The sequence below is a fragment of the Chenopodium album genome, chromosome 18 (genome assembly GCF_948465745.1).
Source record: "Chenopodium album chromosome 18, dcCheAlbu1.1, whole genome shotgun sequence".
In the NCBI taxonomy this organism is placed as follows: Eukaryota; Viridiplantae; Streptophyta; class Magnoliopsida; order Caryophyllales; family Amaranthaceae; genus Chenopodium; species Chenopodium album.
The window spans coordinates 214276-230148 of record NC_137851.1 but is presented as its reverse complement, the minus strand read 5'-3'; the positions used below and the strand labels follow the sequence as shown (position 1 = coordinate 230148).

At 33.8% G+C, this 15873-nt stretch overlaps 2 protein-coding genes across 4 annotated transcripts; one reads left to right on the top strand and one right to left on the bottom strand.

Moving 5' to 3' along the window:
* Positions 1 to 1761: 1761 nt before the first annotated feature.
* Positions 1762 to 4311, top strand: LOC145591072 (uncharacterized). Its single transcript, XM_081647454.1, has 2 exons — positions 1762 to 2537; positions 3103 to 4311. The coding sequence occupies exons 1-2, from the start codon at positions 1954 to 1956 to the stop codon at positions 4019 to 4021; spliced, it is 1503 nt and encodes a 500-aa protein (XP_081503580.1). The 5' UTR covers positions 1762 to 1953; the 3' UTR covers positions 4022 to 4311.
* A 4788-nt stretch (positions 4312 to 9099) lies between these two features.
* Positions 9100 to 13779, bottom strand: LOC145592544 (stromal cell-derived factor 2-like protein). 3 transcript variants are annotated; one of them, XM_081649044.1, is made up of 7 exons: positions 12989 to 13779; positions 12665 to 12690; positions 12304 to 12444; positions 11514 to 11654; positions 10009 to 10058; positions 9781 to 9901; positions 9100 to 9452 (listed from the first exon to the last, which is right to left on the bottom strand). In XM_081649044.1, the coding sequence occupies exons 3-7, from the start codon at positions 12418 to 12420 to the stop codon at positions 9348 to 9350; spliced, it is 534 nt and encodes a 177-aa protein (XP_081505170.1). In that variant the 5' UTR covers positions 12421 to 12444; positions 12665 to 12690; positions 12989 to 13779; the 3' UTR covers positions 9100 to 9347. The 3 variants fall into 3 exon arrangements, with proteins under 3 accessions (XP_081505170.1, XP_081505171.1, XP_081505169.1); XM_081649045.1 differs by having other exon boundaries at positions 11514 to 11646; XM_081649043.1 differs by having other exon boundaries at positions 12665 to 13779.
* Positions 13780 to 15873: the final 2094 nt, after the last annotated feature.

Here is a 15873-nt window from a genome sequence, read left to right as displayed (position 1 = left end):
GTGCTTAATTATTACTTTTGCAATTATTTTTATTTATGATGATTAGCATAATTACATGTGCAATATAAGACCAATCATTATCAGCTTTATTATGCAGTCTAATTATAAGTATAACTAGATTTAACTAAAACAAACTCCTGAATACTCTCATTCTCTTAATCTCATTAACATAACAATGTCGTTATTATTACCTTCATAGGAAGTATGTTATTATCCTTTCCACCGTATTTTGCATGTCGATTGAATAATCTATCATATAAAAAATTTGTTTTTATTTCTCACCCATGTAAAAAAAAAAAAAATGCATTATATGTTCACTATGCTAGTCTTGCTTCTTTGTGTAGTTATACTGTTACATAGATATAATTTCTTACTTTATTACGGAGTACTCTACAATGTTGTATTTATATATGATCATTAAAGTGAATGAAGTATATGAATAATAATGTAGAACTGCAAATTGTGCATTTATAAATAGGAGATGATATCAAAGAAAAACTTTCTGTATTTGTGTAACCATACTATATTACTATCACATATAGAACTATTAATCCTATCATTTAATCATTTTCCTCTGTTATAGGATTTGTACAGTAAAAAACATGAGTTATAATTCTTATAAATATAATAACAAGATTAAAGAAGGGAGCGAGGACACATGATGATAAACCGCACATTAACTGCGAGTTGCAGTACAGTGTTCACCAGGTGAAGGTTTCAACGCCTCCCCACACAAATATGTCCCAAATTCCGATCCAATGTCACTATATGTCTATATTATTCCTTTTTTTTTTTTTTTTTTTTTTTTTTTTGGGGTAACAACTGTATAAATTATTATAATAATCCCTTTATGGCTTTATTTATATAATAATAAACCTTACAAGAATAAAAGATTCAACGGGGTAATGTATGATGATTCATGTATGCATATATGAAACAACTCCAGTGTAGAGTAGAGTACTCCGTAGCAGGTTGGTAACTTCTTTAATAATCATCCCCATTCTCCACTGCCTCCCTTGCTAAAAAAAAAAAAAGAAAAAACACGATTAAAAATATTTTATAGCAATAATTATTATTTTAGGTTGTTCAAGGAGATAACACAGTCGTACCTAAATATCCACGATATTGTGGCCTTATTTGGTAAAGAGCTTTTAGTTTATTGTGTCATATACACATATTAGAAGTTTAACTATTTAAAAAGGCTAATTTTGATGTTTGGTAAATAGCTTATTAAAATAATTTATTAGGCTAAAAAAACTCATTGTAAAAACTTTTTGAAATTAGCTTGTATGACAATATAGAATTGGATATCAAATAAGATGTAAGGCCGTAATCATACTTAGTACAACTATTGAACATTAAAATTACACTGATATTGTGATACACATACACATAAAAAAAAAAAAAAAAAAAAAAAAAAAAAACGGTTAACCTAGTTAACCATGAAACAACTAAAAACAAACATTATTACTTCCTCTGTTTTTTTAGTGGACACCGTTTGACTTTTACACACTATTCTTTGACTCGCTTCTGTGATTCATGGATACGATAAAATATAATCATGTGGGATCTTATTTGAATCGTCTATACGTATATTTTGTTAATATCCACTTTTTATAATTTTACAATGTTGATAATGAAAGTTATTAAACGTTGAAAACATGCGTTGGCAAGCGTAATAATAGAAAGGTGTCAACTAAAAAAACAGATAAATTATTTAATTGTATTAATAAAGAGTATTCCGTAATAAAGTATCATCTCCACTCCCTTTTCTCTCTGTTCGCCCATCCCTCCACACTCCTCCACTACACAGTACACACTGCTAATCACTTTCTTCTCTTTTAAATCCCCCCAAACAAACCCCCTTTTCTCTCTCCTCTTTTTCATCTTTCTTTGTCCGCAATGTAGAATCAAAACCAGAGCTACCAAACTCAAACTCAAATTCATATATCAATGGCCAAGTGTCATCCTCCTCAAAACGACGTCGGATCTCTCATCCTCAACCACTCCTCTTCTCCTCATCACCACCATTGCCGTCTCTGGAACTCCTTCTCCCTCCGCAAACTACTCGCCACCGTCAGCTGCGGTGGCGCCGCCATTTCCAAACCTTCCAAACCCAAAAACTCCCATCACCCAAATACCCAAATCAACAAACCCGAACCCAAACCCAAACCCACCCCATCAACCCATGGGTTCGGGTCGGGAAAATTGGCGGATCTCCTTAACCTATCTTCCTCCTCCTGTTCTTCCGAGAGGAGAGAGAAAGTGGAACAAAATGTGGAAGATGTCAAAAAAAAGGAGGAGAGGTTAGAGGAGTTAAGAATGGCGGTGAGGTTGTTACATTCAGAGGAGAGAGAAAATGGGGCTAAACTTGTCAGAAGCTTCGCCAAGGAAGATGGTGAAGCTCGCTCTACTTTAGCCATGCTTGGGGCTATCCCTCCTCTGGTCGCCATGCTCGATAGTGATAATGATGATGATCATCAATCTCTTATTCAAGCTCTTTACGCCCTTCTTAATTTGGGTATTGGCAATGATTTGTAAGTTTTCTTTTCTTAATCTAACTTTGATCAAATGCAATGCATGTTCATTATTGGAAACAATGTACTTCCTGCAATTTATTGCATCATTATATGGAAATCATTAAATCATAAATCAAACTGTACCTGTAATCTATTGCAGCTTATATTTAAATATAAGTAGAGTAATAATTTTCCGATTTGGTTTCTGGGTTTTTTTTAATTAATGAAATTGAATGCATGTTGTTTCTGGGAAAGGATTTGATATTTTTTTTTTATTGGTTGTGGAAAAATGTGTTATAAATAACGGGGATTATTTTTTACTTTATGATTTCACTTGTACTGTAGAATAGGAAATATGTTAATCTATGGTCGCTTTCATTTGGGGTAAATTGGAGTTTTTGTTTAGATTCTTACATGAGACTTCTGCTGCATTCCTGCTATATTCTGTTTTTTTTTTGTGTAATGTTCTGTTGTTTTCATCTGTAAAGGGTAAATTTGGGGGAAATGTGGCCTTTGCTTTTGATCTTGGTCTCACTTTTTTTGGTGGTGTTGTCAATTTAACAAATTGGTATATTTCTCACAGGAATAAGGCTGCTATAGTTCAAGCAGGGGCGGTGCATAAGATGCTAACGAAGATTGAGTCCTCAAATGGGTGTCTTAACTCGGCTGTTTCCGAAGCCATTGTCGCGAATTTCCTTGCGTTGAGCGCGTTAGATTCTAACAAGCCCATCATTGGAACATCCGGGGCGATTTCTTATCTAGTTAGCGTACTAGAGAATACTGAGAAAAAGTCTAGCTTGCAAGCAAGGCAAGACTCACTTAGAGCACTATACAATCTCTCTATAACACCCTCGAATATTGCCTTGATTCTTGAGACTAATTTGATTCAGTACCTTGTAAGCATGTTGGGAGATATGGAAATGAGTGAGCGTGTCCTTTCGATATTAAGCAATGTAGTTTCGATCTCGGAAGGAAGGAGGGCAATTAGCAATGCCCCGGATGTTTTCCCTATTTTGATCGATGCTTTGAATTGGTCAGACTCACCAGGGTGCCAAGAAAAGGCCTGCTACGTAATAATGGTGATGGCGCATAAATCTTATAGTGATAGACAGACTATGATAGAAGCGGGGGTTGGATCAGCATTGCTCGAATTAACCCTTCTAGGTAGCACATTAGCACAGAAAAGGGCATCAAGGATATTGGAATGTTTGAGGGTAGACAAGGGGAAGCAGGTCTCTCGGAGCTTTGTTAACAATAAAACCACAGCGGCTGTTTCCGCCCCTATATGTGGGTCTTCCTCATCTACCATCAGTGTTAATAAGGAAGAGGAAGATATGATGATGAGCCAAGAGAAAAAGGCGGTAAAGCAATTAGTCCAGCAGAGTTTACAGAATAATATGAAAAGGATTGTCAAGAGGGCCAACTTGCCCCAAGATTTTGTTCCTTCAGAGCATCTCAAGTCTCTCACAGTGAGTTCAACATCGAAGAGCTTGCCCTTTTAAGATCATTGAAGATGAGATATTTCCCGAGCAGTAAGAGTTAGTGCTCTCTCCCATTTTCCTTGAATCAATGTTCATGTGCAGCATGTAATGGTGGCATTATATTGATATCATATGTTCATATAGATTAGCTATGTTTTGTATCCATGTTTGGCTAGCGTAATACTAGACATTTTCGTACGATTTAGCATATTGGTTGTTAAGAGCCATTAAGAGGATCATTGTATAGTAGAGTCCTTATCACTAGTGAATGATGAAAAGAATAAATTTCAATAGCACAATCTTTCTTTTTCTTCTTTAAGTTTGTTCAAAATTTGCCCGAAACCTTTGGGAAGCAATATAAATCACCAACATTTCATGGGGTGGTTTTCAACGAAATGGTCAGGCCTTGCATACGGAGTGCCATCCGATATTAATTCCCTTGCCTTAAACAGTTACAAGTCACTCTTTCGTGTTTAATAGCCGTTGCCCCTTCTAAATCAGTTCACTTACTCAGTGAAGGCTTTGTTTAGACGCGTAGATGGAGTAATTAATAAATCCTAGGATCTCGACTTCCTCTGTACTCCCTCCGTTTCATAATGTTAATCCCATATACTATTTTGGGCGTTTTAAAAAGATCTACCCATATTGAATATATTTCATTTATAACTTGATTTTTTTTGGAATTAATTGATTGTGGATTGATGACATGACTCTAAGTAAGGAAATTTTTACCTTAAATTATGCAATTATGACTTGTGCTTTCCTAACAAAAAATCAAAAAAGTTAAATAAGGTAAACTAATTATGAATTATGTTGCACTTTAATGTTAGATTCCAAATATATTTGTTTTCTTATTTTATAGGATTGATTCCATATGGGACTAACATTATGAAACGGAGGGAGTATTAATTATATGCATTGTTAATCCATCTTTGAATCATTTGAATAATACTCTCCAACTGAGTATATTTACAAAAAATGTTGCAGATTAGGAAAACAAGAATTAAAAGCAGGATTAGGCTGCTAGATGTGTAATTATAAAAGCAACTTCAGCTTCTCTTCTTGTTTGGGTAAATATTTTATACAAAATGTAGCACATGATGAGCCCTGGAAACATGTTATTTTTACCTTAAAATAACTGTCAGTTCCCAATTTCTCTCTCTTTTCCTGTTTTGCTTAGCTGTAAATATGCTTCTGGATCTGTGTTAATATGATAATGCACTGACCAAATTTGTTCATTTGCACACTTCCTGCATTATATTAATAGATTACTATAGTTTGTTAATTGTCAATTGTCAATCGTCAATTGTCTTATATATTTATGGAAATTGTTAGGTTTAGTCTATGTTTGTGTAGAGTCATGTGAACTTCCCACTAGACTGTTATGAGATGATAAGGTCTTTGACAATTATATTGATGTATTTATGTAGCCAGCTCAGAGAGTTAGACTGTTTAATTTGGTTAAATTTTGGAGAATTTGTGCTAGTGGTTGGTAGGTCAACTTCTATGTGTAAATCTTGTTTGTGGTTACCATTATGCTAGTGTTTTTGAGTGATAAATCTCAAGTGGGAATTATTCTATTACTCTGTATCTTGTTAGGGTTTGTTCGATTCACCACTGACAAATTTTTTGGAATTATAAGTTTAGACATGGGCTACTGGAGATTGACACTACGGATTACTTTCTAAGTGGCTATTACTCATATACTCCATCCGTTTCAGAATAAATGTCTCACACTGAAGTGAAGTGAATGCCTACTATTGTTTTATTAGACCCTTGATGGTAGACCATTAATCAAGCTTTTGTTTTCAAAAGCACAAGTAGAACTTTTTCCAACAGTATTCTTTCAAGAACACAACTTTTGAAAACCATTGCATATGATCTCAACATTATGAGATTTGGGGAAATGTCTTCTCAAATCTCTGGATTTTTGCAAAGGTTAGTGGACAAACACAAACTACAATCTTTATGAGATCATTCTACCTGCCCAGATTTCTTGGATTAATGTTAAATAGTCATAATTTCACACTCAATCAACTGCATTGATTCGACGTGACGACGTATAATGACTAAGAGGACCAATACAGACATATCATTAATCATTAAGGTGTATTACAGCCAGATTTGTAGAGCCTTGCTAAGCTAAGAGAGATTATTGATTCACAAGTTGTTCAATAATTCGTTTATCTAAGGGGGCCGTAGCATCATATCAAGGTCCCTACACTACACATTTTCAAGAACCATACTACTCTTATGCTTCCCTTTTTCTCAAGTAGTGCGTATTCTTTTTTGGTACGAGTTTATTTTATTTGTTTATTTATGGGATAAGGTAACTTGATCACGTGGGATGCTCTCTTTAGGGCCAACCCAACGGCCCTAACTGCATACTCTTGCACTAGCTTGCCCTCTCGGTTCGTTTGTGGTTGAACTCTTGGAAGGATGGTATTGGTGATGCTTGCCACCTGAGCGTATGCTCGGTTTGAGTTTAGAATGTTTTAGATGACATACATGCTATGTTTGGACCTTCTCGAAAAATTTATTTCATGCACTTAAATGGCTATTTGCAATCATCCAAACTTAAGTATTCGTACATTCACCTAATAGTAATGTGATTTGCTAACCCCTGCGTCCAATGTGAACTTTCTTTTAAGTTGGTGTTTAAATAGCAAGTTTTAGGTGAGATCGGAGTCAAGAATTAAGGATGTTTATCTTTTTACTAAGTGTGAATTTCAAAACCTTTTTCTTTCTTTTTCCCCTTTTGGCAGTGGGAAATCTTTAATGGTACGATTAATAGAGTTGATTGGGGTGGTTTGAAAAATTAACAAGATAAATTGGGTTTAACGAGAATAAGTGAGTTTAAAGTAGATGGTGGGAAGTAATTAGAACGTAAACATGCATGTGTGAAAAGAAAGTTAGAAGCCTGCTTTTATAAGTGAAAGTCTAAGGTAGTCAGAGGTAATTTGTTGGTTTGTGTGTGCGCCATAATTCAAGGCCAATTTTGTCAAAATTTTAGCAGATTTGTGAGTACCGATAACGTAGCACTAATTTTTTATTTTTGGGTATATTATAGGTAGTGGGAATGTTAAGGGTTATATATAAGAATTAAATGTACTTTTGAAAATTATATAAAATTATGACAAAAACACACGTAAATAAGTGTAATCAGTGTATATTTTTATGATTTTTTAACTTTATACGATTTTTTAGTGTGTATTTAATGCTTATATATAGTCTAAGAGTTATGTATAACATTTTTTTTCACTAAAGATTTGATCGGATGATAATCCAAAACTAATATATGACCCAAGCTATATTTGAACGAACCCAATTATCGTCTTCTCAAGTATATTAATCAATGAAGAATTGAAGAGTATAGTTTTTAGTTTTTACACACTTGATTACATATTCTCATAGCATAATGATCAAAGGGCGATCTCAAGCTATCACACTTAAATACCAATTTGGCATATGATATAAACTCACTGACAATATTATATAATGTATTAATTATACTTCTATAAGTTGTGTATAAAAAAAAGAGACTAGACATACACCATTTTTCTGGACCCCTCAAAAATTTGGAAGTCCTTAGTTGATTTATAAGACAATGATTAGCAAATCTTTCCTATATAGAATTTAAGGAAGCTAATCTCACATTTCAACTACAAAATGCAATTTTTATTTCTCTTTATTTAGCATACTGCAGCTTGTCCAAATAAAAAAAGTACAACTGTACAAGACTAAAAAAAAACCTTAGAGCAACTCCAATGGCAAGCTAATTTGACAATTAGCTTGTCATGGCCACATAACCTTTTAAGCTAATTATCATTTTAGCTACTTTTTGCTCCAATGGCTAGCTATTAGCTCACTAGTAATTGTTGGATAGAAATTACATGTGAAGAGCTTAATTGGTGCAATGAGCATTTTATTTTGGCAAGTTTAATCCTCAAGCAAATTGGCTTGGCAAAGCTAATTTTCTTAGCCAAGCTAATTGAGTTTTTTAGCTCCAATGGTCAAGCTAGTAGCTAGGGAATTAATGAAATTGCAAGCAAGTCCTTAGCTACAACCATTGGACTTGCTCTTAAAACTGGAAATAAACATTATTAAGTATTTTTCTTTTCACACTTACCAATGTATTATTTCAATCGCTAATATGTTTAATTACGTAAAAATCATAAACCTTTGAAAGTAAAATAGTATAAATAATTAAAAGTCAAATTAGAGCAAAGTCATTACAACGATCAAGTAAAACAAATACCAATAAATAGAATAAAAGTCAAACTGTTACAACTCAAAAATCGGGAGAAATAATAAAAATGATGGGGGGACCAAATTATATAAAGTCCATTTCTTTTCAATTTTCCCCATCTAGAAAGTGATGATCATGTGCCTTTGTCAGCAAAGATGAATGTAAAGTGGGCCTTTCTGTTTGGACCATTTGGGCCCCCTGTTAGGCCTCTAAAGCGTACGACCCTTTTTTGGGCCAAAGGAATTGTTACTTGTTTGGTTCGAGATTCGTATTACTACCTAATGGAATTATTGTGGAATTGGAAGCACTATTGAGTTTCTTGTTGGGTCAATCTTATTTTTTCGTCATGCCTAATTTTTACACGAAGTGATCTGTTTATCACACACACGACTAAAAGCAAGCCCATTTCAAAGTAAATCCTCTCTCATTGAAAAAAAAAAATGAGTAAAAGAACAAAACCTTTTCTTTAGTAAGTACAGTCGGATATATGTAAGAATTCACACTTTTTCCGGTGTCAAATAGATTACTTGTCTCATTTTTAATCAACCATCACACTTCTAATAAGTAATAAAATAATAGATATCTAGGCCTTAATATACATTAATCCTAAACTTTTCCACTATATAATATGGTCTTTTCTAAATGTAACATACAATTGACTAGGTCTTACATTCTTCTATATCTTTTCTATGTTTTAATAAATGGATACACGACAACATAATCATAATGGAGGTTGGATCTTTGATTTTACGATATATAATTCCACGTTTTAAAAGCATTGCTGAATGCTGCTGAATTATTCAATGAGAAAATGTGCTGAAGAAGACTCAATAATAGAGCATCTAGTCCAGAGACAATATAAAATCAGTTATCATCCCGACCCATTGCTGTCAAATCGTTCATAATACGATGTGACATAACAATCAAAGAGGAATCATAAAAAAGGCGTAACATTAGAATGCTATCAAAATTTTGATCAATTATCATTCATTCAGTACATTGCTTACCTGTGGAAGCACTTGCAATACATGTGCTTGTTTGGAAAATGGTATATTATGTATGTCAATACTATAAAGATTAATGAAAACCCTCAAGGCCTCAACGTGTATCGCTAAGTGTGTATTTGCTTTTATTCACAGGGAAGTATACACCCTCAGCTGCCATCCAAATATTGTCACTCTGCTTATTGATCACCCCACAAACCTGGTCAAGGAAAAACATAACAAATTTTTTTATTAGTGTTTCTACAAAAGATGAGCGAGTATTTGGGATTAAGGAGTAAACTGAGGACGATGATGACACATCCAACAAACAAGTGTATGCTTGAAACTATCAGTTGCTTCTCGAAGATATTATTTCTTCAGTGTACGTGGTCTTTATCAGACGGAAAGAAACAGCTTGCTTAGTTCAATATGTATAACTTAAGTTCTCTGTGGAAATATGTCCCTGAGCAGCTTCCAAAAAGGAAAGCTCCAGGGGCTTGTCTAATTATCATTTCCGAAAAATGAGGAATAACTTCAAAATTGCTTACCTCTTGCTGCCCCATGCCATACTTCTTCTTGTGGCTATGTAAATAAACACCAGTATCCACATGCTGAAGCCGAACCTTTTGATCCTTCATCCACATTTTCCCTGTTCCTTCAACTATTAGCCTGAAAGAATAATTACTTTAGAAAAAGAAAAATAACATAAACTCAGGAAAAACAACTACAACGGAGATGAACAAACCAACAGGAACAAAAATCAATTTACAACAAACCTCCAATGATCACCCGTGTCAGACTTGCCATCATTCCCAAAGCAGCTGACCTACACATGGTAAGGCATAGGATTAAAATCTCGGTAGTGAACTACCCAAGAGAAAACCTTTCTTTTCAGCGGCAGAAGAAACTATCTTACCATGAACCAGAAGGAAAGTAAACAAAGATAATAACCTACATGCATCCTGCCATTAGAAGGTTTATACATTATATGCAGACTTACCCCGATTTGGTTCAATATAGAGCACAGACCTGTACTAGAGAAGTGAAAGTTTACCTCCAGTCCTCCTCCACTCCCATAGTTTGTCCCAATTTATTATGGTCTTTTTCTTTTTCAATATTCATCATAAATGCATATTTAGCTCAAAGCATTTCTTATTCCCACTATACTAAGATTACTAACACGCACATAGGTAAAGTCACCATTTAGTAACACTCATTATTTATATTATTTATGTAATACTTCGTAAGAACTAAGGAGTATCAATCATGAGGTGGAGTATACTGAGATGCATATATTTTCACTTTGGAACATGTAAATATGAGCAAACCGTGGTTACAGAAAGCTTGAATTGAAATACATAGGTATATATATGCTATCTATGTTCTTTCAAAAAAAAAAAAAAAAAAAAATCCTTTTTAGTCCTGTCTCCTGTACTTCTGAGGGTTTGATCTCATCAACAAAAAAGGGTACATGGACATACTGGAGATGATATAGTGGTAGTTTTCATCAGAACCTGAACATGTATGCAGTAGGAAAATTGTTCAAGCAACCATGACACATGCATTATACAGGCATACAATAATTAACATAGAGGAGAATGGCTGATATGATTACCAACAGTTGATTCACTGAATTTGAGAAAGGGAGGTGGGGGTGGGGTTGGGGGGGGGGGGGGGGGGAGAGATCATTTACACTAGGACTATTTTCCTATTTATAAGTATAAATTCTGCAATTTCCCACACACTCGCCTTAATGGCTGGCCACTTAGCATCTACACAGCTGCAGTACTCCTAAAACTCCAGGGCCTTATTCAATGCTAACCAAATTTGGCCTCATTAAACCTTAGGCAAAATAAGCACCTGAAGTGAGCTAGAAGGTTACTTTTCAGATGACCCTAAAGTCCCATATCACACTGATATAGAGCAAGTCATAGCCAGTTAAACGTATTGGTCCAGTAAAGTGGTGCATGTGGAAATCTTATTGGTCCAGTTAAACTTAATGGTCCAGTAAAAGTCCAGTAAAACATAACTGGAAACAAGAACATGTTAATTTTTAATGTCATCGGGATGTTAAAAAACCAACTGATATAAGTAAACTCTAAATCATAAGGTATATTGGCAGGTCGTGGAAAATGTCACAGAAAGAATCGTTTCTGAAGTTGATATTCACCATACATGATGGAATAAAATTAAAAACAAAAAAACAGTAGAAGTGCAGACATAGATACAAAGTATATTACTGTAGTATGAGCATACTGAATAAGTATAAACTGAGACCAACCTCCTGATTGCCTGAAAGGGGTGATTCAAAGGAATGGCTGTGCAGCCACTTTCTTGTCGTCATATGCTGCAGCCTGATAATCGTGGCACTTAAAATAGGGTCACCTTGCTTAGCAGATGTTCCCAGCTCTGGCCTAACAATCTCCAATTTAAATACACTAGTTAGTGAACAATAATGCTACCATACAACATCAATATCAACATTACCCAATGCATTAAAAGAAGCTCCTGTCTTGAGCGGTAGAGAGGTCAATTACATACAGCAATAACAGAGCAGGCTATTACTCATACCCCAAAGGCCCAAATATATATTTATACATTCAACTATTCAAGACCAACCATTGCATACATGCACAAAACTCCAATTCATTAACTCAATCTTATGCCATCAACTACGTACTATAATATCTTATTAATCATAAGAATTACAATACATATACATAGTAATGTTACACTTGCATTTGCACCCAACAAAAACTCCTTCTCTATATAATTGTCACGTATATTCTCCCATGCCCTCATAACTAAGAATATAAGACACAATTTCACTACTGAACCCTTTGTTGGCATTTTGGAATATATAATCATAAACCATTCCCTAAAATGCGACAACTTCTTCCAAACATTCCAAAGTAGCAGTACTATACGCAAGTACAAAGAATGATGACGAGCTACAAAGAATGCAATCTAAGAAAGAAGTAAATAACAAAATCACACCGAATAATCCACAAAATGTATGTTTATCATTATTTTAAATTGCAGGCATGATCAAAGAGAGCAAGAGTGAGTACCCAATAGCTATTGGCATCATCAACAGTGGGAAAACCAGTAACAGATTGCTGTCCACTGCCAGATCCATAAGGCAAATCATGAGAATGCAACCTAAATTTAGTCTTCTCATGTATCATCTTCACAACTGACCCATATGTAATCTAACACAAAACGCCAAGAAAATCAATTAGAACACAAAAATAAGCTACACCCAGAAATCAAAACTTTACGAAACTAAATTTCATTCAATTGTATTCAAAATAGGTGATAAAAAAATCAAGATAGTTAAGACCCATCACACCTAAATTAATTTCAATCAATTGCATTTAAAATGGGTATTCAAAGACTAAAAAAAAAAAAAAAATCAAAGACCCATCATACCTCTACATCATCTGAAGCGGCGGAAGCTGTAAATGAGAAGAAGAGGAAGAAGGTGAGAGCCAAAGAGGTGGAAGACATACTGAGATGTTGGTATTGTGTTTGCTTTTGATGAAATTAGCTTATACAGTACTAAATCTAGGTTTCGAAGCTCCTATTTCTTGGATTTTTTAGATAGTCGTCTAAATGTTTGATACAGTTTTTTCCGAGCTTATAGCTTTGGATTGAATTGTTTACGTTATTTAGTCTAGTCAGATCTCTGAAAACTTGAATTGCAAAAATAGTCACTCATAAACGCATAGAAAACAGATAGTGATCCAGTCGTACCACGTCCACCAGGTTACCACCACACTACCACAGTGTCATAACTGTCATTCTATGTAATGTATTTTTCTTATGCACACATATGGACTGATAGAATGAACATAGAATACGAGGAAGCCCCGTTTATCAAATTGGTAAACTTCAAACGTTTATCAAATGACAAATTAGTAAATAAGTTGCCTCGGTTTTCGCGAAATTTTGTTTTTATATTATTTTTTTTCTCACTGATTAGCTGGCACAAAACGGAGCAATGTTACTATCTTCTCACTCCAAACAGAAAAGAGAGAAAAAAGACTCAGCTTCTCCCTTCAACAATGGAGGAAGGTTGGAAGACGACGGTGAAGTCAATTGCCCACAAAGATCAGTGAGAATGGACAACCAATTTTATCACCATATTTTCCTCCACACACACATATACCCTCCAACCCTCCATTAAAGTTACTTAGGAGCTACCATTTCTACCACCATATTTACGACGGTTTCGCCGCGAATTAAAAGAAAAGCCTAAGATAAAAGGGAGAATTAAAGGGAATGGTAAACCCTTAAGGGTAGAATTTTCCGTCCTCTTTCATCTTCCATTGAAGCTGCTCATGAGTGTTTGAAATTGTTTTAGTTTTGGGGAAGAAGATGAAGATGTAGAATAGGAAGGGTTAAAAAAATTTTAATTTTTGGGGAAGGAGATGAAGATGCAAAATAGGAAGGGATAAATTTTTTTTAATTTTTTGCTAGTGAAGAAGATGAGCTATGCTCGGCAATTGTAAAATATGACTAACGATAAGGCTAACGTTGTTAGCTGAGTTTGTCTAACCAAAAGTATAATATGGCAAAATTGTCCCTACTATTCATGAGCAAATAGTCCAATATACCATTTGATAAACATCACATGTTTATCATAGTGATAAACTTGAATTAGCTCATAGAATACGTAGGATTTGCTATTTTATTACTCCGTAAATCACACATACAACTAAGTGCACTGATATTATACGTAAACATTTTTAAGTGGTTGATTAGGAGTTAGGACATACGAAGGGTCTGTTTCGATTTATTGAAAATAACTGAACTGAACTAAACTGATTGGAAACTGAATTGAGCTGAAATAAATTGTTTATGAGAGAAGGAAATTAGGAATTGAATTAATTAGAGCTGAATCGAACTGAATTAAAATTAAGTTGAATAGAATAGGCCCGAAGTACTGTTTAGTTTTGGCTTCCAAAATGTCCAACACAAGTTAAATGATCATGCATGATTTATGAATACTTTCTTTTACATTTTTGTAAAAATATTAGTGACAATGTGACACAATATTGGATTCAGAAAATTGAAAAAACTAGGATTTTGAGAGTGTTATAATAACTTATAAATACTGTAACTTTTAATGTTGACACCTCGTATAATTTGTAAATCAATCTTGAGCTTTAACTATCAGGTAAAACTTTTGTTTAAGTTGGTTCTTTAATATAATGTATTTCGAGTAGTGCTTGTGTCTTATTTTTCGAGACTATGTTTTCTAGTAATGGTATCAAAATTATACGTACTATACTCGTACATTTATCATTTAAGGATAATATAAATATAAATGTCCATCCTTTAAATCTAAAAGATAAGTGTGTATTTAAAAGACTCGTATACTTTGTATAATTTTATATTTTCATGGTAAGTATAACTCCAATGTCTTGTGGTAAGTTAGTGCAAGACCTTCAAATCAATCTTAAATTTTCATGATATAGTAGTTGGCGTTATGACAGAGGAAGTGTTTTGGAGACATTGCTATGAAGGTTAGATAGGGAATAAGGAGGCATTGCATCTAACCAACGTACCAAACCCTTCAACCATGCCAACAAAAAACATAAAAGTGAATACAACTCTTTTGGGTCCATTTTAGTTTAATGGACCAACATTATTGTTGAGGGTAATAAGAAATAAGATCCACATATAAGGCATGAAAGTGACGACCCGATTGGATGATTTGCGGACCCTCCCAACTACCCGTTTAAACGCCACGAGGTTTTGCTTGTGTTGTGATTTGTGGTTGGTTTTCTTAAGTTTGTTTTACTCGCACCAAAATTGTTTTGGACTTGTTAAATTATTATGAACAAATGTCCACTATATAGAGTATCATTTTAGTAGTCTTGTAATAGAAACAAGAGGACTGATTGTCTTCATTTGGAAATTGAATTCTAGGTGTAAAACCTCTCTTATACTTAACTAGCCTTTTGGCCCGTACAATGTACGGGTTGTTACTTGGGTTAATCATATTCATAGTAGGTATGCTTTTATACAAAGTAATTGTTTCATTTCTAAAACTTAAAAGAAAAAATAGTGAGAACATGAAGGAATTTAGTTAGATATATATACATGAAAGAATGTGGGATATGAAATGACATATTAATTTAAATTATATTTAAAGTCTAGGATATGAAATGACATATTAATTTAAATTATATTTAAAGTCTAGGATATGAAAAGACAATTTTTATAAAAATTCATATGTTTATGTAATGTATACTAATTAATTGAACATTATTTTATTATGGTGAAAATGAAACACTTTATTTTCTTACTTGAATTTGCAAGTTGCATTAAGATTTAAATATACATATTAAGAGAGGTGTCATGTGGCATATAGGGTGATGAGTGACTTGTGAATTGTGATGCCATGTGTCATATGAAAAATTTGTGGTTTGTGTTTTTAAATACTAAGTATAGAAGTATAGATAGATGTGCATCTTGTATATATAGTTGTATCTTTTTTTTGAGGGAATATATAGTTGTATCTTGTATAGGCTAACTAATGGTTTGACATTATTTATTTATTTTTTTCTTAAGAAATGATATACTTTATTTTTAATAACTAAAATTTATGAATTACACTGTTTTTGCGCATT

Bases quoted from the DNA above. Each gene is read 5' to 3' on its own strand.
- LOC145591072 (XM_081647454.1), top strand. From the start codon at position 1,954: ATGGCCAAGTGTCATCCTCCTCAAAACGACGTCGGATCTCTCATCCTC. The intron at 2,538-3,102 runs GTAAGTTTTCTT...TATTTCTCACAG, and splicing joins TTGGGTATTGGCAATGATTT to GAATAAGGCTGCTATAGTTC.
- LOC145592544 (XM_081649043.1), bottom strand. From the start codon at position 12,742: ATGTCTTCCACCTCTTTGGCTCTCACCTTCTTCCTCTTCTTCTCATTT. The intron at 12,445-12,664 runs GTATGATGGGTC...GTTTTGTGTTAG, and splicing joins CCGCTTCAGATGATGTAGAG to ATTACATATGGGTCAGTTGT. The intron at 10,059-11,513 runs GTTGGTCTCAGT...TACCATGTGTAG, and splicing joins CCCTTTCAGGCAATCAGGAG to GTCAGCTGCTTTGGGAATGA.